General features: G+C 47.5%; 2 protein-coding genes and 1 non-coding gene across 5 annotated transcripts in view; 1 reads left to right on the forward strand and 2 right to left on the reverse strand.

Moving 5' to 3' along the window:
- The first annotated feature begins 6,901 nt into the window (after positions 1-6,901).
- On the forward strand, positions 6,902-12,743 carry Cpa1 (carboxypeptidase A1). The gene is made up of 10 exons (XM_051175849.1): positions 6,902-6,967; positions 7,400-7,481; positions 7,840-8,073; positions 8,303-8,404; positions 9,018-9,119; positions 9,286-9,396; positions 9,819-9,909; positions 10,378-10,577; positions 11,047-11,131; positions 12,554-12,743. Exons 1-10 carry the CDS (start codon positions 6,903-6,905, stop codon positions 12,739-12,741), a joined length of 1,260 nt encoding a protein of 419 aa, XP_051031806.1. The 5' UTR covers position 6,902; the 3' UTR covers positions 12,742-12,743.
- On the reverse strand, positions 8,556-8,658 carry LOC127215477 (U6 spliceosomal RNA). Its single transcript, XR_007833954.1, has one exon. It is a non-coding gene; the product is annotated as a U6 spliceosomal RNA (small nuclear RNA).
- A 6,835-nt stretch (positions 12,744-19,578) lies between the features above and the next one.
- Cep41 (centrosomal protein 41) overlaps positions 19,579-27,220 on the reverse strand; it is a 45,395-nt gene continuing 37,753 nt past the window's right edge. For all 3 annotated transcript variants that reach the window (XM_051175853.1, XM_051175851.1, XM_051175854.1), the window contains exons 7-11: positions 25,589-25,740; positions 25,266-25,333; positions 24,336-24,450; positions 23,505-23,720; positions 19,579-22,984 (exon numbers count right to left, since the gene is read on the reverse strand). In XM_051175853.1, the coding sequence (XP_051031810.1) occupies positions 22,836-22,984; positions 23,505-23,720; positions 24,336-24,450; positions 25,266-25,333; positions 25,589-25,740 (700 nt within the window). In that variant the 3' untranslated portion in view covers positions 19,579-22,835. The remainder of the gene's footprint in view (positions 22,985-23,504; positions 23,721-24,335; positions 24,451-25,265; positions 25,334-25,588; positions 25,741-27,220) is intronic.

A 27,220-nucleotide genomic window follows, 5' to 3' on the forward strand; every position in this document is an offset into this window, starting at 1 on the left:
TGCGTGCGTGCGTGCGTGTGTGTGCGTGTGTGTGTGTGTGTGTGTGTGCGTGTGTGTGTGGGTTCTGGATGCCCATCAGCCAGTTCCTGAGCAACACAGAGAAGGATGAATGCAGAGAGATATAGGAAGAAGCCCCTTTCTATGGCCTGCAAAAAGAAACATTTGATGAAAGGATGTGATTTTAGATGAGCAAACTATATTCACTGTTTTGAACCTAAGCAAATCCCATATTCACTACCATGCCTAATTGGTAAAACTAAGGGAACTGGGCTGATATCAGATATATGAGCTGTAGCCATGCAGAATTCTGAGCAAAAGAAAAAAAGTTTGTGTGTATATGTGTGAATGTGTGTATGTGTATGTGTGAGTGTGTATATGTGAGTGTGTATATTTATGTGTGAGTATCTGTGTGTATGTGTGTATGTGTATGTCAGTGTGTGTATATGTGTGAGTGTGAATTCTGCATGGGAGAGACAAAGTCAGCCTGTAACATGATGGCACATTGGTTGGAGGAAAGTCAGGTCACTTAACCCTAAAGAAGCTGGGTTATTTTCAGGGGAAAAGCAGCCATAGAAGAGGACAGAACATTCTGGTTAAAATTTCCACAAGAAACTGAGGTGTTTTTATGTTTAAAGCTGGAAATGGTTTAATCGAGCTGGAATGTCCAACCTGAAGTTTTCTGTTGGTGGAAATACAGGCTCATGGTCTATGTTAATATAAGCTATAGATAAATAAAATGAGCTTTAACCCTGCACACTGGGACATGGTTATAACTTTTATGCCCTCTACACAAATATTTTCATTTATCCTCATGGGAGGGTACATTACTGGTATTAATAAACTCATTTTTAAATGAAAAAAAATTTTTTGAGGCAGAATCTCACATGGTAGTACAAGCTGGCCTGGAACTCATCAGTGTGGTCCTGACTGGCCTTGAACTCATGGCAATCCTCCTGCCTCAGCCATTTGTGAACTGTCAGACCTTCCTCAATGAGCTCATTTTAAGATAAGGGAAGCTGTTTTGGGGCATCTGAAAAGCCACACAAGGCCACACAGGACTTGGTTTGTGTAAGTCTGAAACTTATGTCACCCTTCGTCCAAGTGGGCAACCTCAAACAGAGTCTGTGGAGGCTTAACCATATTGAAGTATTAGGATTTCATCTTCACAATTAACCACATTTCTGGGGTAGAGCAGCGCTGTCCTGGAGCGGGGGAAGCCTGGGCTGGTAGGTTTTTCAGTAATGTGGTCTGAATTTCTTTCCTTGAACCTACTATGGGCCAAGCACAGTTCCCAGTGCATTATGGGACGCAACACATCGCTTCCTCTTAGCTATTTTGGCAGAACTGTTCATGACCTTAGTTTTTAAGAGAAGTCTCCGACTGAGAGAGAACAGCGCACGCTGCAGTGAGGTCACCGTGTGACTGGCCCTCGGGACCCACAGTCCCTCACATGCCACAGACCTGACGCTGCCTAGCACTCAGTCTCCCATAAGAAGACACCAGGAGCCCTGTTGTCACAACCAGGTTGGCAAGAGGAGCCCCATAGAAACTGTGAATGATGGGTAGAGTTGGTCTTTTATTGTTTGTTGTTTTCTGGGACTGGGTCTCACTATGTAACTCTGGCTTCCCTGGGACTCACTGTGTAGACCAGATCGGTCTCAAACTTGTTACTGGAGTTTCTTGTCCCCCCAGGTCCCACCACCCTTCAGCCCCAAATAAACATACCGATGCTATATTAATTATAGAACTATTGGCTGATGGCTAGGGCTTCTTACTGGCTAGCTCTGTTAATTATTAACCCATAACTACTAATCTGTGTATTTCTACATGACTTTATCTTACCAGAGAACACCTTGCATGTCCTATCTTCCTGGTCTCTACATGGCGGCTCCTTGCGGTCTCCCTCTACCTACCTTTCCCAGAATTCTCCTTGTCTACTAGTCCTACTTATGCCCCTGCCTCTATTGGCCAAACAGTGTTTTATTCATCAACCAATAAGAGAAACATATATACAGGAGGACTTCCTCCATCACGAACTTACAGAGGTCAGCTTGCCTCTGTCTCTGGGCTTGTACGAATGGGGCCTTCAATGGCCTCATTCTCAAAACAAAACAAAACAAACAACCATCAACCAACCAAAACAAACAAAAGAACAACAAGATTCTCAAAACAAAACAAAATAAAAAACCATCAACCAACCAACCAAAACAAACAAACAAAAAGAACAACAACAAACAATGCTTAAAAAAAAAATCCCCAAGGTCACATGATCTATTTTTGTCCCTCTCAGCTGTCCTCCTTCCCAGATCTCCCATTCCCCTGTGAGTGACATCCCCTTCAAGCCTGCTCTAGGACTATCCATTGGATACATGGTGTCTCCCATAGTCGCCCTTTCCAAGGTCTCATTTATCTCCTTTGAAGCAATGATCATTAGCAACTCACTGATTTTGTTTCCGTGTTCATCTTGGCTGGACTCTGAGACCCATGAGGGCAGGTGCTGCCTCTGGGATGTTTGCTGTCTCAGCTCCAGGCAGCACCAGGCCTATGAAAGACACGTGAGAGTTGTGGAAGGACCGATTGTCTGTTCTCTTCAAGCTCACCATGGTCGTCAGTGTTGCTGTAAGTGACAGTGTGATAGAACTCATCTTACAGGGCCAAAATGGGCCCGGAGCAGGAAGCCAACCCATTGTATCTTCAACTGCAACACAAACCAGAGAGAGAGAACCGGAAGTGGGGAGGGGTTCTTAAAGCCCACCCCCAGCGATGTAGGCCCTCCAGCAAGGCGCCATCTCCCAAAGGTCCCACAACCCTGCTAAACTGCTACCAACAGGGTGATCACGTGTTCAAGTATATGAGCCTATGGAGGCCATTTCTCATTCAAACTGCTGCAAGTATAAAAAACATAGGCTGGTACACATAGAAACCAGGAACACAGTGGTTTATTCAAGTATTACATGGTGTATATAACAGTCTGTACTACATCTTGGTACAGCTGGCAGCATAACAGGTTTGCTTATGCCAACGTCCCCACAAATGCAAGGGTGATGTGTTACATTCCAGACTTGAAAAAGATGACTGGAAAATTTCATCTCCAGTCTCATCGTGAGAGAAGACCACTGTCGGTGGTTTTATGGGGAGCGTGGTTGGATGTTGACCTCTGTTTCCCAGATGGTGCCATTGCCCCTGACATAGATCTGAATTGCAGGCAGGAAGAAGAGGGGGGGTCAAAGTGTGAGTTCCTGCGTCAGCTGGTCTATAGGCTTACATTCCTATCTTATGGCTTGGAGCAGTGCCATGGGGCACCACCCAGCTACAGGGGAGGCTGGGAACGTGCTCTGCAGCCGGTCACATAGCTGCTTCAAATAAAAGCAGAGCTCTGATAAGGAGGAAGGAAGAACGGATATTGAAAAGACACCCAATGGAGCCTGTGACAGCATCTACAGGGGAAGGGAGCGTGGGAAGGGCCTCAGAGCAAGTTTCTTGTTCTGTTAACTGAAAGGCCATAGACATTCCCAGATGTTCTAACCAACCCCCTTCATCCTGAAGTCATAAAGCCTGGGGCTTCTGCATCCTGAGATTTGCACAAGGCTCACGTGGCCTGGTGGCCGAGAGACCACTGACTCCAGGAGATGGTATAGTCTCAGCTGCTTTGTCTAGGACTGAGGGGCCACCACCAGGTCCCAGCAAGCTCAGGGAGGCAATGGCCAGGGTTGGTTTAAGTGCATTGACCAAGGGCTTAAGTCGCAGATGCTCTGTTGCTAGAAAAAGTATTTTAAGATTTCTTTTTCGTAAACCTGTAACAATCCCCTCCTGTTTCTTGAACATGTAAAGCTGAACAGAACCCTAGTTTTTCTACATCTTCCCCCCTTCTTCCTTTTTCCAACAAGCTGTTCGTCTTTATGTTTTTTTATCCCTTTCACCCATAAAATTTATGAGCATTTATTTGAAAGTGTAAAAAAATTGGAAAAACTGAAGGAGAAAGAGTGATTATACATATGGAAAACCATAAGAACCACAGTGAATGTGCACAGTTATTGCTTTCTTAAGAAAACAAACCAACCCGCCAGTTTGGAATGTGAGAGGCTTGTGTGAGGCCGGCCAGAGGCAGAGGCCCAGGGTGAAGGGCCAAAGCCCCCTATTCAAGATCTCTGCCAGGTGCTGTTTCCATTCCCAGCATCCTCCTCTCCCCTCTGACCATTCCAAGGAGAGACAGAAACACACACACACACACACACACACACACACACAGATGACTACAGCAAAAAAAAAAAAAAAACTACCTAAGATTTAAATACTCCTTTAGAAAAGTAAGAAGACTGGGCCCATCAGAGTGTGCAGGCTGCAAGAGAGTCCAAGGGACACCAGGCCTCCAAGTGCTCCCCAGATGGAGGGGCCATCAGGAAAAACACGAAGGGAGGCCAGCCATAGGCAGGCCAGACCACATGGAGCCATGGAACGTGTTACCATTAGCCAAAGATTGTCCCAAATACTCTGAGCCTGAGAACCAGAAAGGCAGACAGCTGTCCAAATTTGTCCTTCAGTGCCCCGCTCCCCCATTTGCCCAGAAGAGTTTCATCTGTCATCACTTCTGCTCCCAGCATGTCCCAGGCATGTTGGAACAAGGGTTGGGGTGGTGCCACCAACTCTCCCGGTTTCCCATGGGCCCCTGGTTAGTGCCACACTGCCAGCCTCCTTTTGCCTTGCCCTCCTACCCCTCTTCAGCAAGAGGCAGACTAATAGTGGGCAACCTACTTAGCCTTCCATTTAGTATGAGCCACAACCCGTAGAAACAATGACGTAGCCATTCTTGTTCACCTCTTGCCCTGGGGTGTAATTGTCCTCCTGCCCTTCTGAGCATAGCTAAGCTCTGTGGTTCTCGTCCCTTTCCCAGCCCCATCCCATCTCCTTCAATCCTTCAGCTTCCTGAAGCAGATGGGAGACCACAGGGGAAATGTCCATAAAACCGCACTTGGGATGCAAAAGGGAAATACACTACAGAAAACAGGAAAGCCGGATGCGGTGTTGACGTTCATGTCCTTCACGAGGAAACACATTAGGTCTGCTTTCTTTGAGTGTCTGTTGCTGGGGACAAGAGTCCCTGACCTCCCTTAGACTCAACAGAATCACTCTGTCCCCCAACTTTTCATGGGAATGAATCTCTGCCTACTTCTTTGTCACAGGCAAAAATCTGGGCTTTGACATGACAGTCCCGAAAGACCCTTGATATTGGAATGTCTCTCTTCAGAGGGCCTTTACTCCCGACTGCCCCCAAAATAAAAGGTGGGCTTCACCAAGCAGTCATAAAGCAAAACGGAAGGAGGGCGTGGATAGGACTTCGTTATCCCAAACTCCCGTAAGAGCTCAATCCTGGTGACTTTGTCAACACCAAAGCCAGAGCGAGATGCGGCTGCCTCAGCCTATACTGCCCTGTCCTCCACGTTACCAGCCCGGTACCCTCAGAGGCGTCTGACTGCCCCAGACACCTGACGAAGCTCTCTTCACTCTTCATAGACATGTTTCCAATCTTAAAGTAAAAAAGAAATCCAAGTGTCCTGGCGTTCTAACTTGTCACAGTTGCAGGGTCCACAGAGATCACATGACTATCTACTCCACGGGACCCCTCCCGTCCCATTTTGTTATCTTCTGTAATATCTCCCCCCCCACACACACACATGTAGTGGGAAAGCACCTTAAAGCTTGAATGGAAAAAAAAAAAGGAGTTTGTTGGCACTCCCTGGAACTAGGTTCACCTGAGCTGCGACTTTTGAGTGAGGAATGAGAATAAAATAGATTTGCACAAACATGGCCAAACGGAACCCAGCAAGATGCCCCCTTATGAGTGCAGGTGCTGAGGCAGAATGGTTCTGCATCTTATTCCTGTCCATAAGCAACCATCACCTGTCTGTCACAAGCCACCGGACACAGACTGAAAAATAACTTCACACAAAATATCGGCACCTAGGAACTTACCAACTGAAACTGGGAACATTTGGCCCATTTGGCCTCATGGGCATTTCAAAGCTATCGAAAACCAAACAGAAAACCCCCCAACAGGTCTGGGAGCTTATCAAACAAAGGTGAGCAACACAGCCCCTTCACCTGGTACACCAAATACCAGGTGGGGTTAGGTATGGGCAGAAAGAAAACTATCTAGTCTCTTCCTGGGTTTCTGGTCAGCATGATCTCCCCGCTTGCCAAGGCCAATCACCATTCCATCATCCAAACTCAAGTTGGAGCCAGCTCGGGACCTTGATCCAGCTTAGCGCTTGGCAGCCGGGTGTCTGAACAGCTCTGTAACAGGGTTAGCTATATCCACATCTGCACCCCATCCTGCCTTTACTAAGGTCCCTCTGAACCCAGAAGCCACTTTAACTCTTTGGGGGGGGGGAAATCTCTCCGGTATCGTGTTGGAACTCGAAGCGTGATCACAGAGCTAATATGGGCAATCAGGAAGAACCTGTATTTGTCAATGACCGTGAACATCGAGTGAGAGCCACAGTTGGGGGATTGAAGCCACTGAAATCCATGCGACTCATGCATTTATTGTTGTCCAGTAAATCCTAAGACTGGAAAAACACAACTATGTCTGCTCTTGCTTCTGACGTAGCAACTCTAACAGTAAGGTGTTCGGGGCTGTGAGAAGCCGGACCAGTGGTCCCAGCTGGGAGACCTCTGGCCCAGCTGACTGCCATGGTCAAGGGTGGAACCCTAGCTTATCTCTCCACCTGCCTTATTCCCTGCCACTTTATCTGGAAGGGCGAGAAGGTGCCTCGGTTCGGAACTTTCGCCTCCCCCTCCCCGTGGGATTGGATCCAGGTGTGAGTTCGAAACAGTTCCCAGGGACCTGTAAGTGTTTAAAAGGCCTCAGACCTCAGTTTGGGCCTCAGCCCGACCTTCCCAACATGTGGAGGCTGCTGATTTTGAGTGTGCTGTTGGAGACAGTCTTCGGCAATGAGAACTTTGTGGGGTAGGGGTGTGGAGAGGAAGGGGGGGTGTCCTAAAGGGTGATGAAAGGGCTCTTTCCTCAAGTCAGTGTCTGGAAGGGACAGACAGACACACGGAAACACAGCGAGAGAAGACAGACGGACACCACCCTAGGACAGCCTGGTGGGGAGGGCATGGCTTGGAAGGGCCCAGCCTCTTCTGGGCCCTGAGAGAGTTGGGCTCTGAGAAAGAATTTTTAGAAGGAGAAAGGGGAGGAGGGGGTCTGGTTGGCTGGGAGCTGAACCAATCTAAATTGTGACAGGGACAGCACAAAAGTGTAGACGCTCCCGAAGACAGGGAGAGAAGATATGAGGACGTTCAGATCTCCCGTTGCTCGGACCCCCGTGACTCTAGGGGCCTAGGCTGGGAAGGGTTGGGGTGCCTCAAGTGCTCAGGGCCCCCCTGCTCTGCCTAGGCACCAGGTTCTCCGGATCTCTGCAGCTGATGAAGCTCAAGTGCAGAAAGTGAAGGAGCTGGAGGAGCTGGAGCATTTGAAGGTTAGCGATGCGGTTGCAGGTCTCCCTAGAGACCAACAGGACACCTCAGGCCCCCGCCGCTTCCCACCACCCTTTAGTTAGCCCTCAGGCTCTGGCCGAGCCTCCCAGCAAAGAGCCACGAGGCTGCTCTATTGAGAAAGACCCAGGTTCAGATCTTGGTGCCCTTGAGAATCTGATGGCCATTTCCTGACCACACTGGGCTTTGTCCAGTTCCAAAGCCTCTCCATTGTTTCTCTGCTCCCGGCATGGGGGCATCAGCCTCGGCTATGCGGGAGTTGCTAGTGCCAATGCCCTCCCCAGCTCCCCCTGGCGCCTTTAGCCCGCTGTAACAAACAGTGCTGCCTCCTGTCCCTCGCAGTTGGACTTCTGGCGGGACCCTGTCCGGGCCGGAATCCCCATCGATGTTCGGGTGCCCTTCCCCAGCATCCAGGCTGTCAAAGTCTTCTTGGAGTCTGAAGACATTAGCTATGACATCATGATTGAAGATGTGCAATCCCTGCTGGAGGAGGAACAGGAGCAGATGTTCGCCTTCCAGGCCAGGGCCCTGTCCACTGACACCTTCAATTATGCCACCTATCACACCCTGGATGAGGTGAGGGCAACCCTGGGAAATTCTGCCCATAGTCCCATACTTTTCTTCATGGTTGGCAGAGTGCAGATCAGGCCCAAGGCTGGCCTGGCTGTGGGTAACCCCTACTGTTTCTGCATGGCCACTGTGGTCAGCTGTGCCAGCACAGCACTACAGGGCTGCTGAGGGACGCATCTGGGTTCCCAGAAACCATTAAGTCCCTCCTCTCCTCCCCTCCCCCCCCCCATTTCAGATCTATGAATTCATGGACCTGCTGGTGGCAGAGAACCCACAGCTTGTAAGCAAGATCCAGATTGGCAACACTTTCGAAGGTCGCCCCATTTATGTGCTGAAGGTAATTGAGGCCCACACGTAGACAAGGGCACATATGCAAAAGTGGGCCCCCATGTGGACCTCCATATAAGGGTGTAGATTACGCATCTTGAGTAATGGAATGCACTGTTTTACACAATCCGGGTACAGGCCCTAGGTGGCCATATGCATGTAGACAGCGTTTGAGGTGACCCGAGTGTAGTGGCATCTTGAGCAGGGGCCGTGCTAATCTTCTCGGAATCATTCCAATTTTAGTATGTGTGCTGCTCATGATACAGAGATGATTAGCACAGCCCCTGCACAAGACACCACTACACCCAAGGGTTGTCAGTCAAGTGTTGCAATATGAGAGGTATTGCAGAGTCCTTGCATCCAGATAGACTGTTTTCCTGGTGACCTCCCACAGTGGATTATCCAAGCATCAGAACAGGGCCAGGGCCTGGAGGTCAGGAACCCAAGCTCTGTAGGGTCCCTGTAGGGCCCATGGTCCCAGAACTCCACAAAGGCGGCCCCCAAAGCAGCCTCCCTCGTCCTTAGGTATATAGAGAGCCGGTAGTTCTGGCCAAGGTGGAGGGAATGAACTGAGGCCTGGATGGAAAGCTGCCCTTTACCCATTCCCCTGCCTTCTTCTTCAGTTCAGCACTGCAGGGACCAACCGCCCAGCCATCTGGATTGACACCGGCATCCATTCCCGAGAATGGGTCACCCAGGCCAGTGGGGTCTGGTTTGCAAAAAAGGTAAAGCTGGAGAATGAGAAAGGCTCTTGCTTGTTGGGGAACTGGTGTTCACAGACCACGGGAGGCTGGATCTCCCCTCCGGGAAGCAATGGCCACAAAGGGAGGCCAGGAAACGAGTCTGTTGTACCAACATGGCCAACACTCTATCTTCTCTTCCACTCCCCAGATCACTGAAGACTATGGCAAGGACCCAGGTTTCACAGCCATTCTTGACAACATGGACATCTTCCTGGAGATTGTCACCAACCCTGATGGTTTTGCCTACACCCATAAAACGGTACAGAAGACCTTTTGTTCCCCAGGACAGCAGGGTGTACCTTTGAGCCCCAAAAGTGACACCCCCTCCCCCGTGGAGGAAGGAAGGGGCAAGCAGGTTGCCCTCATGGGACTCTCAGCCCAGGCGCTATGGCCATCTTAGACTGATGATTCCTTGCTGTTGGGGAACTATCTGTGCATGGTGGGTGTTGAATAGCCTCTTCACCTACACACTGGATTCTAATAGCAACTCCTCACCCAGTCATACTAAATAGTACAAAACACCTCTAGACATTATAAAATGTCCCTGGGAAGCCAATGCTGTCCTTGGCTGAGACCCTTGCTGCAGCCCTGATCCCAATAGCTCTTACTCTATGGCCAATGTCACAGTGGGTGGTGTAGCGGGGAGACTTCCTGATTTATCCATCCTCTTTCCTTCCTCAGAATCGCATGTGGCGCAAGACCCGATCACGCACACAGGGCTCCCTCTGCGTTGGAGCAGACCCCAACAGGAACTGGGATGCTGGCTTTGGGCGTAAGATCTCCTATGGGGCAGGGATGGACAACATGGCTTCTTGCCCTCCCTTTAGGACCCCTTTCTTGACTCAGCAATGAGGACGAATGTGGACTTTTAGCTCTGCCTGAGGGTTCTCAGGGTTGGAGGTGGCACTCAGGGACGTGGGCCTTTGTAGGAAGAAAGTTCCATGTGGATGGAACTGGGGTCTCAGAGCATCTCTTGAGGATGTTTAACTTAGTATCAACTCTTGCCCTCCGTGGCCATGCTCCTATGTAAATGGGTTTCTGCTCTACCCCAAACTGGCTAGTAGAGGAGACAGGGCTCCAGATGATGTGGTGGTCGGCTGTTCCTTGAGCCAGGAGAGGGGGTTAGGCCTCCCTGCACCCCACTTCTCCCTAACTCCATGAAATGTACTGAAAGCCATGGACGTTGTGGAAGCCTCACCACTTGAGTTAAGAAATAGCTGTGTCCTCTGCCTTCCCACAGTGGCCGGAGCTAGTAGCAACCCCTGCTCGGACACTTACCATGGCAAGTTTGCCAACTCTGAAGTGGAGGTCAAGTCCATTGTGGACTTTGTGACGAACCATGGGAACATCAAGGCCTTCATCTCCATCCACAGCTACTCCCAGCTCCTTCTCTACCCCTATGGCTACACATCAGAACCAGCCCCTGACAAGGAGGAGCTGGTAGGTGGTGACCCCAATTGCCCTTTGTCCGGGCTCCTTCTGTGCCCCCACTTTAGGAACCTGGGTTTTGCCCCTCTGAGCTGATTAAGGGCTAAGAGCCCACCACTGTCCCGGTGCCCACCTTTCCCCACAGTCTCCTGACCATTTGGGAAGTCTGGCAGGATGACTTGTGTTGACCAGGAAGGTGACCTGCTTCATTCTCTGGGCAATGAAGCATAGTGTGGTTGAGTTACTTCTGTCACATGACAGAGCATGAGACTCTGAATTTGTGGACTCTCCTGGAAGGGGAGTACCAACCATCCATCCCGTGGAGATGGAGGGATCATGCTGCTGTCATATTCTAGGGCTGACCTGAAGGGCAGGTTTCATGTCCTCTGCCACCTTACGATGCTGCCCACTCCTGGGCCTCCCCTGACGGCCCTCGGGCTACCCTGGCCCTGACAGTGGTGCTGCTGGGTCTTTTCTCCAGGATCAGCTCGCTAAGTCTGCTGTGGCGGCCTTGACATCTCTGTATGGGACCAAGTACACGTATGGCAGTATCATTGATACAATCTGTAAGTTACTGGTGACCCAGAAACCGGCATTAGCCAGCTCTTCTTGCCTCAGGTGCTCAGATCTGGGAGTTGCCGGAGGGTGGGCAGCGCCTTCTCCTGATATGAACCCTGTCCTTCCGGACACTGTTTAGTAGGCTCCTGAGCACATCTGTCCTCTTATCTTGAGGTTACATCTGGGTTCCTGCGCGGATGAGGTGGAACTCTGTGGAACTCTGATGGGATTTATAGGTCACTGTAAAATTCTGTTTAAGAGATGCCTTTCCACCCACTTCCTTACACGATACAACGGGGGAGATACCCCTGGGAGAATCATTGCCACAAGCATGTGGGTTACAGTCAGTGTGCATTGCCTGAGCACTTTCTCATCTTGTGTGCTTGGACTATAGCCTTGAATAAAAGGAGCAAACACATTCTAGGCAGGAAGACTGGCCTTGTGCCTTAGAAACCACAGCAGATTAGGTGAGAGACAGAGGAGGAAAATAACAGAGCCAGCCAGGGGCATCAGGAGTACTAGGGTGGAGGCTGAATACCAGGGTAAGAGGCAAGCTTGCAGACAGAGAGGAATTTGGGCTAGTGGTGAAGGAAATGAAGGGAAGCCAGGAGAGGCCATCTGTCTAGGTAATAGGCCTCCAGGCAGAAGAACTTTCTAGAGTAAAGGCTTTTCTATGATGTGGTATGGGGTGTTTGGGGAATTTTCTGCCTCAAAAGTTTTGCCTGGCAGGCAAAATCAGGGCACAGGTGCCAAGCTGGGCGAGCCGCATGCCCGCTTCACACGCGTCCTCGCCATTGGCCCAGGTTTTAGGCGGGGAGTGGGCTGCAGTCTTAGCCAAGGCAGGACTTGTTTGGAATCCCAGGCTTTCTTTGGAAGTGGCTTCTAAGCCGTGTCCGATGGTTTTGTTTCATTTAGTGAGACTCTAGTGCAGAACCCACCTCCCTTTCCCACTACCTGGCTCCACAAAAGCAGCTCTGTCAGCTACTGTGCCCTGGGAAGTGGTGAGATTTTTCCCGCTAGGAGGAAGACAGACAAGAGGCTTTGCCTAAACCAGGGATCTTTGCACTTTCCTGTGCAGACCAGAGTCCCTGGAGCTCAACTCCTGGTTACCTAAGCTTGGGGCTCTGGTGTATTTAGAGGTTGCCTTTGTGGAGTCTGCAGGGTGGAGACAGTTTTCGGACAGGCTTGTGTAATTACACAGACTTGGCATCCCACAGATGGTTAGGACAGCCACTGCTGGATATTGGTCTCTTGGGTTTAGACCCAGCAGGAGTTTCCTGGAAGCCCCACTGTGTGTCAATAGAAGTCCCTAGAAGACATACTCTATTTGGCATTACACAAGGCTTGGGCTTTGGGTGCTACCTCAGTCCATGTAGACATTTGCAGCGACCAACCCTTACATTCGCTCCTTGTCTTTGTTCCTGCCCCAGATCAAGCCAGTGGGAGCACTGTTGACTGGACCTACAGCCAGGGCATCAAGTATTCTTACACTTTTGAGCTTCGGGACACCGGGCGCAGAGGCTTCTTACTGCCTGCCTCCCAGATCATCCCCACAGCTGAGGAGACGTGGCTGGCCCTTCTAACTATCATGAACCACACCTTGGAACACCCCTACTAAAGCAGCCCTTTAGCCCCGGCCTTTCCCTTCTCCCTAGCCCCATCTGGGCAACCTAATAAAGTTTGATTGTACAAGAACCTTGGGGTTTGTGTGTGGGATGCACATGGAGTGCCCACTTTCTTAGCCAAAGCGGAAGTGATTTAGTCCGAATGGAAATGTGTGGGCGGCTAAACTAGATGACCCCTACGTTCTCCTGCATTCCAGGATCCCATGAAGTTGCATCCAACAGGCAGTGGGCTGGTTTGTTCATATCGTAAGTAGCAGGCAACAGCCACAGCTGCTACCCAAATGCCTGGCACCCCGTGGTGAAGAGGAATTCAGCATGTACAGCAGCCTAGCTGATGGTATCCATTCATCTTTAAAAGCAGTAACCTGGAGTGTGGGATACAATCCCAGTGGCCACTGCCGTCCAAAGTTGATGCTGCAGGTGAGTCAAACACATTACTACAAGCAAAATGTGGCCTCCCGATACAGAATTACAGTGGAAGAAAACACCGAGGCGAAATGAAACTCAAGCAGCCAGGCACATTTATTAATTGTAGTGCACTGAGGATACTTTGCCTGGAAGGGTCGAAACAGCCTATTTTGTTTGCCAGACCCTCCATGAGGTCCCCTGAGCATCACCTCTGCTACCTCTTGTTTCTCTCCTCCTCCTTCCCCCCCCTACTCCCTCTCTCTACCTCCCCCTCCTCCCATCTGCTCCTCAGAGAGGGTAGGGCCTCCCCTAGGAAGTCTACTTAAGTCTGTCCCATCGTCTATTTGAGGCAGGACCAAGGCACCCCTCCACCCCCACACCCCTGTGTCTGGACTGAGCAGGGTATCTCTCCATATAGAATGGGCTCCACTAAGTCAGTCTGTGCATCAGTGTTAGATCTTGGACCCACTGCCAGTGGCTCATACATTGTCCCAGCTGCACCATTGTCACCTATATTCAGGGAGTCTAGTTTGTTCTTACGCAGGTTCCCCAGTTGTCAGACCTGGGTCAGTGATCTCTCACTAGCTCAGGTCAGCTGATTCTGTGGGTTTCCCCATCATGGTCTTGACTCCTTTGTTCATATTTTCGCTTCTCTCTCACTTAGCTTGTACTCCAGGAGCTTGGTCTATTGGTTAGTTATGGATTTGTGTATCTGCTTCCATCTGCTTCTGGAAGAGGGTTCTAGCTTCTCTGGGGTTATGGATTGTAGGCTGAATATCCTTTGCTTTATGTCTGGTCACCTACTTTCTTTAAAGCAAGAACTGACCTTGGTTTCCTTTGTAAGTCTTCAATGTGAGTGTGGAGTTGGGGACCCTGATACAGAAGGATGTGGGTAGCAGGCTGGGGCGAGATCGGAGGCTATCCGTTTTTCTGTCACTTAGCAGCAGAGTTAGGCCTTGTCTTTTCTGCAGAAAAATGGCTTAAAGGTCAAAAAGGTTTTCATCTTAGAGTTCTATTTTAATACCAAATAGTCTAAAAATTGGGACAAAGCTGATTACACACAAATGTCTGCATACTAAGACTGGGAGACAAGGTGAAAATCTCTTCCCAGCCAGGCATGGTGGTGCGGCCGGCCCTGCAACTCTAGCATGACAGAGGAAGAGCCCAGAGAATTTGAGTCAGCCTCAGGCTACTTCGAAAGACCCTGTCTCAAACAACAGAAAGAAAAGGGTATTTTAGGCTGAAGATTTGGCAAGACTCCCTTATCTTTTGGGGGAAAAATTCCCTTCAAGCTGTGTGATAAGAGACTGTAGAACAGGCAAAGCTGCCTTGTAACTGCTTAGTTCGGCCAAGTAAGAAGCTTAATAAAGGCTGGAAAGAAGAAGCTCTTAGGCTAGTATGATGACATTATTTTACAAATAGCAGAGGGCAGAACTTCTTAATGTAAAATAAAGTGTGCTCTCCCTAGCAAGGCCCACCTTGGCATTCCATCTCCAACATCACTAGTGTTTGGGATAAAGGTGCCTAGTGATTGTTAGAAGAACTCTGCTTTTACACACACACACACACACACACACACACACACACACACACAGAGAGAGAGAGAGAGAGGGGGGGGGGGGGACAGAGAGGGCCAGAGGGAGGGAGGGAGGGAGAGGGAGGCAGGGAGAGGGAAGAAGAGAGAGAGAACAAGTGCAGGAGGAGGAGGAAGAGGAAGAGGAAAGGGGACAGACAGACACTAACTCTGTGTAGCCTTGGCTGGCCTTGAACTCACAGAGATCCTCCTGCCTCTGTCTCATGAGTGCTGGTATTAAAAGCATGCACCACCATGCCTGGCTTGAATCAATATATTTTATGATCCGTGTCATTTAGACTTGTTGTCCATGTGCAAATTATTATGATTTCTTAGAATTGTGGCTCAATAAGTAAGGTTCTAAGAAAGTGAGAGTTCTAAGTTGAAAAGTTAGGGCTAGAGATGTAACTCAGCCAATAGAGTGATTATTTAGCAGGCATGAAGCCCTGGGTTTGATCCTCAACACCTCACAAAACTGTGTGTGATCATACATGCCTAGAACCCTAATACTTAGGAAGTGGAGAAGGAGGATCTGCAGTTCAAGGTCATCTTTGGCTAGCTTGGAATACATGAGGGCTTGTCTCCGAAAAAACGGTAAGGGACGGAGCACTATGAATTCCATGGGTTGCTTCATTTGATCTTACTGCTTGGCGAAGTACATGACATTTAGTGATATTTATATTAACAGCAATTTTGTTAATAAATGCATATTAGAGATATGGAACTTTCTTCTTGTTGCTGTTTTTTGAGACAGGGTTTCTATGTGTAGCCCTGGCTGTCCTGGAACTTGCTGGCCTTGAACTCACAGAGATCCACTTGCCTCTGCTTGGATTAAAAGTGTATCACTATGGCCAGGCAAAGTATGGAATTTTTAACACTTAAAGATATCTCAGTTGTGAGACGAGCTTTATGCTATTTGAAGAATTTCAGATCCATGGGGTACAAATTATAAGCATTTATAGAGCTAAAAGATATCAATTCTAGAAAATATTACAACCTAAATGAAAATAAGTATTAATAACCTTGAGGGGGTAAAAGGAAATAAAAAAAGACTGAAGGAAAAGAACATTTCGAAAAGAAAATCAGCTATCTCCTAAAAGAGATTAAAAAAAAAAAAAGCCAATAAAACATGAAAGATACCGATCCTCAGTGAATTCTTGTAAATTAAAGGAAAACATATTTCTTTCATCAGATTGCTGGACGATAAAAGCCTGGCCACACAGCGCGTTATCAAGGGCATGAAGATATGAACACAGCCTTGTGCTGTTGGGAGAGCTGTCTGTACATTTGGCAATTTGACTTTTAAAATTAAACATAGTACCTCTTTGACTCAGCAAATCCATTTGAAGGAATTTATGAAAATATTTGGACTGTGTGGCAAGATCGGAGCAGCGAAGAGCCAAATGCGTCAAAGGGAGGCTTCATAATGGCCAGTATTGGTACTTGTGAGACATGGCCACACAGCAGGATAGCAAAAGACCATACAGGGCTGTGTCCACCTGGGAAAACTGCCCACAGCACATTAAGAAAGAAGTTGGCCACAAGATGGACGTGTTTAAAACTGGATTGTGTTGATGGTTTAACAGTTCTGTAAATTTACTAAAATCGTGGCATTCTTCAAATAGCTGAGTTGCAGGGTATATGATAGTTGCAAAATAATGTTATGAATATCATTCTTGTTTAACACACACACACACACACACACACACACACACACACACACAGAGGACACACCCAGTCACACTATGCTGCCCTGGGTAGAGGTGGTGCTTTTGTTCTTTATCTTTTCCAGCTTCTTGCAATGGGCTTTTACAGCCAGCTTTGGGGTGGGAAGGGCTCATCTGAAGGACACCAGGTGACAAACCTCGGTGTAAAGTTACTTAACACCAACTTACCAACATTAAACATCAGAATGGCCACCTTAGCCTTTGCTCAGCTCTTATTAGTTTGTCTAAACTCCAACCCTTTGGGCCAGAACCTTATTTCACTAACTTCCCTTGGTTTATATTTAGAAAGATTTATATTACAGACAGCTGTGTTACTAACAAGGCTGAGACTACAGGTTCCCAGTTGGGACATACTTTAAGTCCCCTGCTGTAGCTCCGGTGGAAACTCCCAAGAGCCCTTTCTGCTCACATTCGGTTCCCACTGCAATCTTGGCAATGTATTATGCTAATGTGGAGTCTCCAGGGCCCCTTGTAGGGATTTATTTCAAGTGAACTCATTTCATGTCTTTCTTAGGCCATTGCAGGTGGTTCTCAGCGAAGCCCAGGGGCCATCACTTCTCCAGGAGAAGTCTTTAGGCAGTCTCTTGAATTAACACTCAGATAGGGGTGTTTAGCTTTCTGGCTTTGGCCTGAAGCTAAAGTGTTATTGAAGACAGTCCAGATATGACTTCACCCATCCCTCACCAGTGCAGAGCTATTTGTCATCTGGCAATTGTTCTGCAAGGGCAAGAGGGACTAGGTGGATTGGAAGGTGCACAGGGGCTCCTGCTCAAAGGACTAGGGAAACATCATTTTGTGAGCATGCTAAGCCCCAGATGTTGCCTGGAGGAACTTGAGATGAACAGCCATAATGTTTGCAGTGTCCGGGCCAGGAAGAGCTCTGGGAAAAGCACAGAGCACCATCAAACCTGGGAACCCGTCAAAGGGTAATGAATTCTTCCCTGAAGCTTTCAGGATCCGCATTCATTTGGCAACTCAAACTGTGAGCATCATCTAAAAACCCCAGAGATGCAGACGGCCAAGTGTTTATTGCCAAAGTAAAAGGAGAAAATTAAAAGTCCCTCTTAAGCACAGCCACATTGCCAGCTGCAGCCTGAGAAGCACACGATGAAATAAGGCTTCTGCTGACATGGGCTGCAGAAAGATGCTGTGCCTCTGTTTCCCCAAGAAACACAGGCCTACGGTCATTGGCCAGGGCTTGAAATCTGTGTCAGCCTAAGCCAGAAATACTATCAAAGAGGGAGAGATCAGATGCCAATCTAATCAGCGTGTTTTATTACAGGAACGGTTCGGTCTGTGAAGGCAATAGTCTACATTCCCCTTCTACAGTTGGCTAACACTTTGTGATTCTCACTCCACACGTGGAAGCTCATCATGTGTCTGTGGACAGACAGACAGACAAACAAACAGACAATGCTGCTGCTGGAGTCAGGACCCCTGATGCAGACAGTGGAGTGACAATTCTTTCCCTTGGCTCCTGGGCCAGCTATTGCATGAGCTCCGATGAGTCTTGCATAGGTAGGGAAGGCAGTTTCGAGAACACTGGCATTGAAGAGGAGGAAAGGGCACCAAAAGCTAAGCAGAACTTACATCCTATGGGTCGACTGAGCAATCACCCAGGAAGACAGAGTATGGCTGAGTCTGCCCTGGGAAGCTAAGGCCAAGCGCCCACGGGGTTTTGCTCGGGAGCCACCATTCTTGGTTGGGTCCCAGTGTCTCATCCAGTCAGTACTACAGTGTGAGCTGTCTAATCCCAGCCTCTTCTTCTGAAAATGGGGGTGCCACCTCACTGGACCGTTGGGAACAAGGAATGTGTCGAAACATGCCGAAGAGACCCATGAGCGCTGCCCGACACAAACAGCTGGTGTTACCTGGAATTTTCTAGTTTTGAAAGAGAAGGGAAAGTAACCCTTAGATGGAGACAGTGAGGGCTACCTGTAGTATTGAATTCTGAAGGCTACTGAAAGGACAGTGAAAACGGGTAAAAACAGGTAAAATAACTCACAGGCCAGCTCTCCGGGTACCTTTTGGAGAGGGGAGACAAAGCCATGGCTGCAGATGGCTGGACAAGAGGGTGCTGTACAGGAGAGGAAAGATCGTGAGCTCTCCAGAATGGCAGGCTGACGTGGGGTGGTCACCACACCCGAACCACCCACAGTCCTGACAGCGTATTTTTTCTTGGATATCCCCTTAAGGACCACTGTCACAGAGCTGGTGAACTGGACCCTTTGAGAGCTTCCTCTCTAAATGTCGATTTTCTTGTAAAAAAAAAAAAAAAAAAAAAAAAAAATGTGGTCTATCAGTCAATGGCTCCTAAGTAAGTGACCATGAGGGGGCAGTAGGACGGATGAAGAGGTTTGAGAAGTCACATAAAATTGTGTGTTGAGTTCTGCTCTTTCAGAGTTCAGGCTAGATAAACTTCCACCGATACCTTTTCACGCTATACCTGACGGGCTCCAATCTAAGGATGCCATAATAATCTCGATGATTTTTGTTTGTTGTATATGTATATAAGCATGCTCGTGTGTGTGGGGATGTGGGGGGGCGCCTGGAGACCAGAGGCCTCCCTCAGCTGTCCTCTGCCTTATTTTATGAGATAGGGTCTCTCACCAAACCTGGAGCTCACTGGCTTGGCAAGTAGGCTGGGCCCAGGGACCCTGCCGTCTCTACCACCCCAGCACTGGAATTGCTGGTATGTACCATCATGCCTGGTACATGTAGGTGCCAGGGATTTCTACTCGGGTTTTCCTGTTTGCATGGTGAGCACCTTCCCAGTTAGCCATCCCCAGCCCCCCTGACTTCCATAATTACTAAAAGTCTAGGCAAGCTAACCACCCAAATGCATTCTGAACACTGGGAAACACACTGGGCCTTGTTCATTGCTTTTTGCATGAAAAATACCCTTATTAATAAAAAATAATTGAATTGCCTATAAGTACTCAACATGTTCACATAATTTAATTGATGAATTATAATCCACATGTTCCTGGGTTTGCTTGTTTTTCTTTTTTAATCTTTGAAGGAACTTTGAAGAAAATAAATGCACGTTAAAGACATTCAACGGTTTGTTAAATGTTCTTAATGGTTGGTTATCCTCAGGGTTGAGCAAGAAGAGGCAGTCATAGATTTATGTCCAGGTGGACTGAAATTATTTATTCCCCTAAACATGTCAGGCAACATAAAAGACAGCTTCTATAACCAGTAAACAACCTGGCAGGAATGAAAACCAGCAAGAAAAATCACTGACATATTTCTTCCAGCCCAGGATTCCGACAACTTATACCCCACAAGGGAATTAGAGAAGAGGGGTTTTGTTTTGTTCTGTTTGCTTGTGAGTAGCTTAATGTCTTAAGTTCTGTATAATTTAAATAGCACCACAGGAAAAACTCCCTGAGCAACTAACAAACATTATTTATTCTAATTCCTGTTTACATCAAGTCCAATATGACGGCTGGCTCTGGCTTTCCACCACGGAGAGAAAAGAAAATTACTTTTAGGCTATTTACTCATTCTGCAGATTTCAATAGACCCAGCCTGACGTTACAGCCCAGGAAGTTCTGTTTTTCACTGAATACTGTAGCTTTTGCCTTCCTCTCTCTCCCGCCACTTCCTGCCTCTCTTCTATCTCCCTCCTTTGTTTCTGGGCTTCCTTCCTGTCTGGCCCCTTAAATAAGTACCCCTTAATGGCCTCTCTTTCTTAAATACATATCCTCTTTGAGACGGTGGGTAGCACTAAGGCCATCATACATCACAAAGCTCTTTCCTCACTGCACAAAGCTCCAGCCAGGGGACCAAGTCAGTCCTCAACACAATGGCCTGAAAGCCATGAGACAGTCATCCAAGGTAGCAATCTGTCCCTGCCTGAGTTCCAGGAAAAACACAGGCCTCCAGACTAGAAAGCTATGGTCTCTTACTCTAAACTGGAATGATTTCCAGATTCATTGATGCAAAAAGCATACGCCTTTCTGGGAAATGCAGTAAAAAAGAGGTACGCTTTCAAATCACTCCAGTCTCCTGGGGCTCCCCCAAATCATTCTGACAGAGAGGAAGAGAGAAGTTGGCAGGTTTCAGCACATTAATAGCAAACGACAAATTAGTAACTACGTTCTTTAATCTTCAACATTCATAATTGCACAAAGTATCACTGATCATTTAAATAATACATGTCAAATAATCTAATGAAGAAACTGGTAAAGTGGAACGTTGGTTAAGCAACAGCGTCAGAGACTAGCGCTGAGTGCGGGATCAGATCGGTCTCTTGGAAGCCTGACATCTTTGCTGACAGACAGGGCAAAGTGCTGTGGAGAAGCACATGGAAATACGTTCAGCCTGCTAGAGCACACCACAAAGCACACAGCAGTTCTAGCAGCTTTGGTCAGCTCGGCTTTGCACAGCTATCTCTAACACTACCATCCAGTGGCGGGAATGCAGGGGAGGGGGGAAGAGAGGAAAGGAGCCCTTTTCTTTCAAGGTAGAACTGGGTGAGTGAGGTCTGACCTCCTGCCTAGCCCATGTTAAAGTGGCAAACCAGAGCTTTGCTACTAAGGAAAATACTTTCCTTGGGAATGTATATGTGTCAAAGATGACTGAGAATCTTGTCCATGCTAGGGGAAAGTCAAATGTGGAAAAATCTACATTTTTCTATCTATGCTGTAAAGAAAATAAAAAGCCAGTGCATTTTGGCATTAGCAAAAGGCTGAACTAAGTTCTCAGGCAATAAATTTATGGGGAAACATGACAGGCTTCTCATTAAAGCTATGTGTACGTTGGCTGAATTTTATACAAGATTCTCGAATCTTGTGGAAAATTGGGCACGGCTTGACATCTGAACAATGTCCCTGGTTTGCTTGATTTCTAAAACGTTGGAAAATGTTGCACTTTGGAAATCAAGTAGAGAAGGATAAACACATTTTGAAACAGAGCTGGGTTGACTGAGTTATTTTTCCATATGTCTCCATGAGATATTTATTACGTTTATTTCTCTTACAAACACAGCCCTCATTCTAGAAATACTGTGGGCCTTTTTCTTTTTCCTTTTTTTTTTTTTTTTTTTTTTTTTCAGTGGTGAGAAAATAGTACTGTTAAGGCGAATCTTACCCGGCAGCAGTAACCACCTAAGGATAGGCAATTTTCAGTTGGCTTTTCAGAAGCTGGTTGCCATGACAAAGAGCACAATTTATTCCTTAGTCCCTTATCACAGCTCCGATCACAGACCATAAAAATGAACAGGGCTCTTCCTTCCCGTGACTTCATTCGCCTCATCCTTACCTGAGGTCTTTTGTTCCCCCAATTAAATAGAATGGATGTCAGTCATCTAGCAATTCAATTAATGCCAATTCAAAATTCCGGCCAAAACCAGAATCTATAATCACAGCCTCCTAATCACAGCTCAGTCGTGAGAATGAAAAGCGAGCAGGAAATTGCACTAATTACTCAATTAGACTAATACTGTATTTTTAAGCAAGGGCTTAAGGGTTGCCAGCCCTGACAAAGGACTGGGGTCCTCCTCACCTGTGCGCTCCCCTTGCCCGAGTGAAGCTGAGGCTCTCAAGTGACTGTGATTGCTATCCATCTAACACAGCTGGACTCAAATTAGGCAACGGGAAATTTTAATTGATATAAACTCACTATGGAGGAGACAGCTGCGGTGGCCTTCCATGGCTCTCAGCACAGACCTGTATGGTGCTGGGGACCTTCCTGTACCAGGCCCTCCTTCCAGTGTGTGCACAGCTAAGCACACACCCTTCTGGTCTCAGGGACCATTTAACAAGGGGTCACTTTTGCATGGAGCCTCTCTGTTAACCCAGTAAGGTGGAGCCATGCTCACAGACCCCTCAGCCTCAAACTCCCAGCAGAGCCTGCAGAGCACAGGCTAAGTGACTCAGCCAGCCACCTGACCCAGTGAGGGGCCTGTGGGCTGCAGGGACCCAAACTCATCTGCACCCCTGGGGACAGCAGCTCGTGCCAGGCCCACCTGGAGAAATCTTTCATGAAATTAACAGTGAATGAAAAAGGCTGTCTGGGAAGAACACACCAGCAGATGTGACGAATTATTTACAAAACAACACTGGTTACAGACCAAACAGGCTGGACCTTATTTAAAAGAGAAGCATCTTTCTTTTTTGCTATTCACTTTCAAAAGACGTGACTACCCTGTAAACAATAGGGAGGACACTAGAGCCTGTCAAGCCTCTGGTTTTTGTGGTCAATCTGTCAAAATCCTTCCTGAAGCGAAGGGAGAGAGCCGCAGACCGAGACGGGAGCCTGGCCTGCCCAGGAGTGTGGCTTTTCTCTGTAACAGTTCTGAAAATGACCAAGTTGGGAGTGCTGGGGATTCCAAAAGGAGGGGACATTTATTTGACTAAACGACACAAGGTCTTCACTTCCAGGGTTTGCCTTGCAGGTGGCCGCTGCTGAGTGTGCGGGGATTGGAGTGGCCAGCAGAAGACCCCGGGGTCAGGTTCTGCCCACTACGGCCAGCCGGCCCCTTCAAATCTCTTCCGGAGGAGTTATTCTGGTTCATTCGGCCTGAAGGGAGCAAGAAAGAGGGACAGAGATGCAAGAAGGGTTCCAGGGACAATCAGCCAAGAACACTTTCAAGCTAATGAAGCCCTCCACAGCATCTACTACGGGCCAGCCATGATCTATTTCTTATCCCAGAGAAAAGGGATGGAGAGAAGCCCACACGGTCTATTTTCTTCCCCTTCACTATCCTCAACAAATCTGGTCCCTGTCACTCCTTCCTTGGTAAAGACAGGTGTACAGGGTGAAGCCGGTTGAGGAGAGGGAGGAGTAGACAGCAGCAGACAAAGGCAGGCAGTCGGGGCAGGAGGCTCCCAGAAGGAAGAGCAGATCTCCCAAGAAGGAATGTGACCGGCCATACCATGCCTAGGACCCACGTTCTGCTGGCTGACTCTCCACATTTGTCCCTAATGCCTGCTCTTTGTCATGCACAGAACCTCAACTCCTTTAAGAATATGACATAAGGGTACTTTCTGTACAGTGCACAGCTCAAGTCCCACCAAACACAAAGGCCAGAGTCTCTTACTGTGACTGTCTGCCAGGCCCTGGTCGGCTTGCAGACAACATTCTATCTTTTTTAAGTCTTCTGGGGTAAATCTCCACTTGTTCTCAGCCGGCAGGGGTGGCATTTGGGGGCTGGATCGTTTCCGGGCAGAACCAAGAGGGAGGGCCTGCTGGCAAGAGGCTGGCAGGGAACCAGTGACCAATCCTTCTGGGAATTTCTGAGCTAGGACTTTCAGACCTAGATGTAGGAGAGCATAAGAAGAAGCCGGGTTAACATAGTGAGGCCACAGCAAAGCTAGAAGGGCTCTATGCGTCTTCTATGCCTTCATCACCAAGCTGGAGATCTCAAGTCATCCTTCACTGCTGTGTCAACATGTAAACTCGAAATGTCAGCTGAGAATGCCATAGGAAATCTTTTGCTCGAGTGTTTAGCATTCTAACAGAACCCTGCAGTAATGCTGTTATCTTAGGAATTAAAACCATGTGCTTGCTGGGCCTGGTGGCCATGCCCATAATCCTAGCAGTCACGATGCTGATGCAGAAGATTAAGAGTTTGAGGCCAGCCTGGGCTATGTAGCAAGATACTGTCTCAAAAGCTATCCAAGCTCAAATCAACAAAACCTACAGTGCAGAAATGGAACCCGCACTCACCCCCACCCAGAACAAATCCCGCACAGACAGACATGCTGACTGACAGAACTAGAGGACATTTCACATGCCTCCTGCTTCCTTCCAGACAGCGTGGCTCTCTCTCTCTCAGGCCCACACTGAGCACTGACAGGTGACAGAGAGGATCTGAAGGGCTGCTGAGTGCAGAGAGCAGATGTGTGAGGCAGACTGCAGCTTTGCTCACCCCCAGAAAGCATGAAGAGGTTTTCAAACCCGCGTTCGCACATGGTAGTTGCCGCCTGGCTCGCCAGCCTCTCATCCTCATCATACAGGACGATGATCTTGCCATGAGCATTTTTCTGTGAGGTGAGTTAAGGCTCCGTTTTTTGGAACTAGCAGGACCTGAGTCCTGATATGCACGAGTTGCATACCTTACATGTTCTAATTCTTCACTTTTACAATACTGGAGAGGAAAGATTACAGCCTCCATTTTACATTTCTATGTCCAATACCGACACTGAAGGCTTCCTTACCATAAAACAATAGAACCACCTGGAAGTCCACAATAAAGGGGCAGTTTAGGAAGTAAATCTTACAAGGAGATATTTATACTGTCAAAAATGGAGCTTACAAACAGCTTACATTAGCATGGGACAATTTCAGATGTGAGTGGCATCTACAGTATGGCTTCAATTTTGTAAAAACAAATTACACATACACATATAGAAAACAGAACAAAATATACCAGCACTGTGAGAGGAGATGATACTCAGTTGTCTGATAATAGGATAGATTAGTTTTCTTTTTAAGATTTTCAGTATTTTTCTGCTTGTATGATTTTTATGAATTGAAAAAAATTAATTTTAAAATAAAAATGAAAATAGAAAAATATTTACTGCTTAAGTTCAATTCGGGCAAGCTTTTTTAGAGGACCCACAGTTTTAGGCCCACTCTGGACTGACTACATACCCTTAGCCTAGTGAAGTATGGTTTAAAAGGATCTGTTTTCACAGTTAGGACACTCAGCAGCTGCTAGGATTCTAAAATCTAAAATACACTACCCTGGTTAGTGTCAAAGGTCTTTTGCAGTTTTCACAAAAGAACATGGCTCATGGTAAGTTTGAGTCTTAAAACTCTGATAACATCCAACTCCTTAAAATGCCACAAAGGATACATACTCAAGAATGTCGTTTGAATAGGGGTTCATTGTCCTCGACAGAGTTGCGATTGGGTAGCTGTAAGCTACAAGAGAGGAACAAGATTAGGACGCCTAGAGCCCTCTTACAATTTGGGCCCAATTCCCAGCTGGCTTGCAGTCTAAGAGGTAAACATACTTTCAAAGTCAGTGAGCCATAAACCTAAATACATGAAAGATACAAAACCAGAAAGGATGCCATGAACAAAGAGGAAATGGCTTCCCTGCTCCGTGCACTGGGCCTGTGAGCCCCAGAGAACATGGACAGCCTCTCGCGGGCGTCCGCTGTCCCCTTCTCTTACCCCCAACAATGTGGCACTGCTGATAAGAGTCTCTGTCACGCACATCTAGCAGCAGGAAGGGGCAGTCCGGATAGGGCTTGTCTTTACCACTGGGCTCTTCTTTTTTTACTAGCCCTTTGTCTACATCCAGTTCCCCAACGCCACTGATGACGCTGTAAGCAGAAAAGGGAAAAGAAAAGAAAAGAAAAAAAAAAACCAAAAAACAAAAAAACAGATCATCAGAAACTAGTCAGGAGTCAGAGGTTGAAAGGTCAAATGCATCTCTTCAGAATGGTGAGATGAGGGTTCCTTGTCTTCTCAAAGGGCGACCCCAAGAAAAACTAAATGGGCAGAGTGCCTCAGTTCTTTCCAGAAGGCAGGGTTGTGCAGATGCTGAACCCCAAGAGGGGTTTGGCATGCATGTATCATTATCCTCAGAGAATGCATGTCAAGTCACCAGAGGGCCCTGGGGTAGAAAGTTTAGAGCACATGGCACCTTCAGCAACAGAGGCAACATTCAGAGAAAAAAAGGGGGTGGTTAATCTAAGGAGTAGTTAATAATATAAGAAAACAGGATAAATGGGCAGAGAACAAGATTTATAGGACAAGAGAAATGCAAGATATCTCTAAAGTACCAGTAATGTTTTATATATTTCACATGCAGTCTCGGACCACATGAAGACATTCCAGGCAAACGAGGACAGAATATAATGGCACTCCCATAAGACTTCACTGTGGAGTGATAGGAGAGCCATTTTAGTTTAAGTATACTTTCTGATGCTCCATCATGGAAAAAAAAAATCATCTAATGACACATTTCTCAGAATGTCCCATCATTAAGTGATGCGTGACTGTACTTACACAATGCCCTCCCAAAGTGGACACTGAACCTTATTTTCAATACTTATCTGTACTTACTTCCAATTTACACGGGGCGATGATGAGCCTGAAGAGGCTTTTAGAGTTAGTGGCACTCATATAACGAGGCAAGGGAAGGGCTGGGATTAAAATAAGGGAGTCCATCATGGACGGTCCTGCTTCTAAGGTCCCTTAAGAAGCATGAGCTGCCACCTTGATGTCATAAAGAAAATGTGGCAGAACATCAGAGGAATAAGAAGGTACCATGGACACAATGGCAAGTGGCGAAGGATCTGGAAGGAAGTAATAAGATGCTATCATCCCAGGACATATTAAAGTGCTGCTAAACCAGAGGTGAGTGTGTGCCTAGTTCCTCTCCCGTCACAGACTTCACTATCTGCATTTAAATTCAATAAACACTAGGACGGTGCATATTTCACTGAAGCAAAAGGGAAGAAAACCTATTTGATATAACCTTGCACCCTCCGAGGAAGCGCTGATAGCCTATATCTCTTCTTTTTCAATCTTTCTTTTTGTGTGCAAGAGCAGCTGACGAGCCATCGCTCCAGCCTCACCTAGATCTTCTTGAACGCATTTTTATGTAGCCCTTTTCAGAAAAGGAGCTATGAAAATAATAACATAGTGGCACCAATGATGGCAGTTCTTTCGCTAGAAATTTCTCCAGCTGGAGTGTTTTGTGAGGAGATGGGATGGATACATGCTAAACACCAACCTCATACTCAAGTTAATATTTGTGAGCTGTAATGCATGCAATAAGGTCCTTGTAAATAAAAG

The sequence above is a fragment of the Phodopus roborovskii genome, unplaced genomic scaffold (genome assembly GCF_943737965.1).
Source record: "Phodopus roborovskii unplaced genomic scaffold, PHOROB, whole genome shotgun sequence".
NCBI classification, from domain to species: domain Eukaryota; kingdom Metazoa; phylum Chordata; class Mammalia; order Rodentia; family Cricetidae; genus Phodopus; species Phodopus roborovskii.

Excerpts from the sequence above, each read along its gene's own strand:
- Cpa1 (XM_051175849.1), top strand. The coding sequence starts at position 6,903 with ATGTGGAGGCTGCTGATTTTGAGTGTGCTGTTGGAGACAGTCTTCGGC. Across the intron at positions 8,074-8,302 it reads CCTATCACACCCTGGATGAG|ATCTATGAATTCATGGACCT; the intron begins GTGAGGGCAACC and ends CCCCCATTTCAG. Across the intron at positions 9,910-10,377 it reads CTGGGATGCTGGCTTTGGGC|TGGCCGGAGCTAGTAGCAAC; the intron begins GTAAGATCTCCT and ends GCCTTCCCACAG.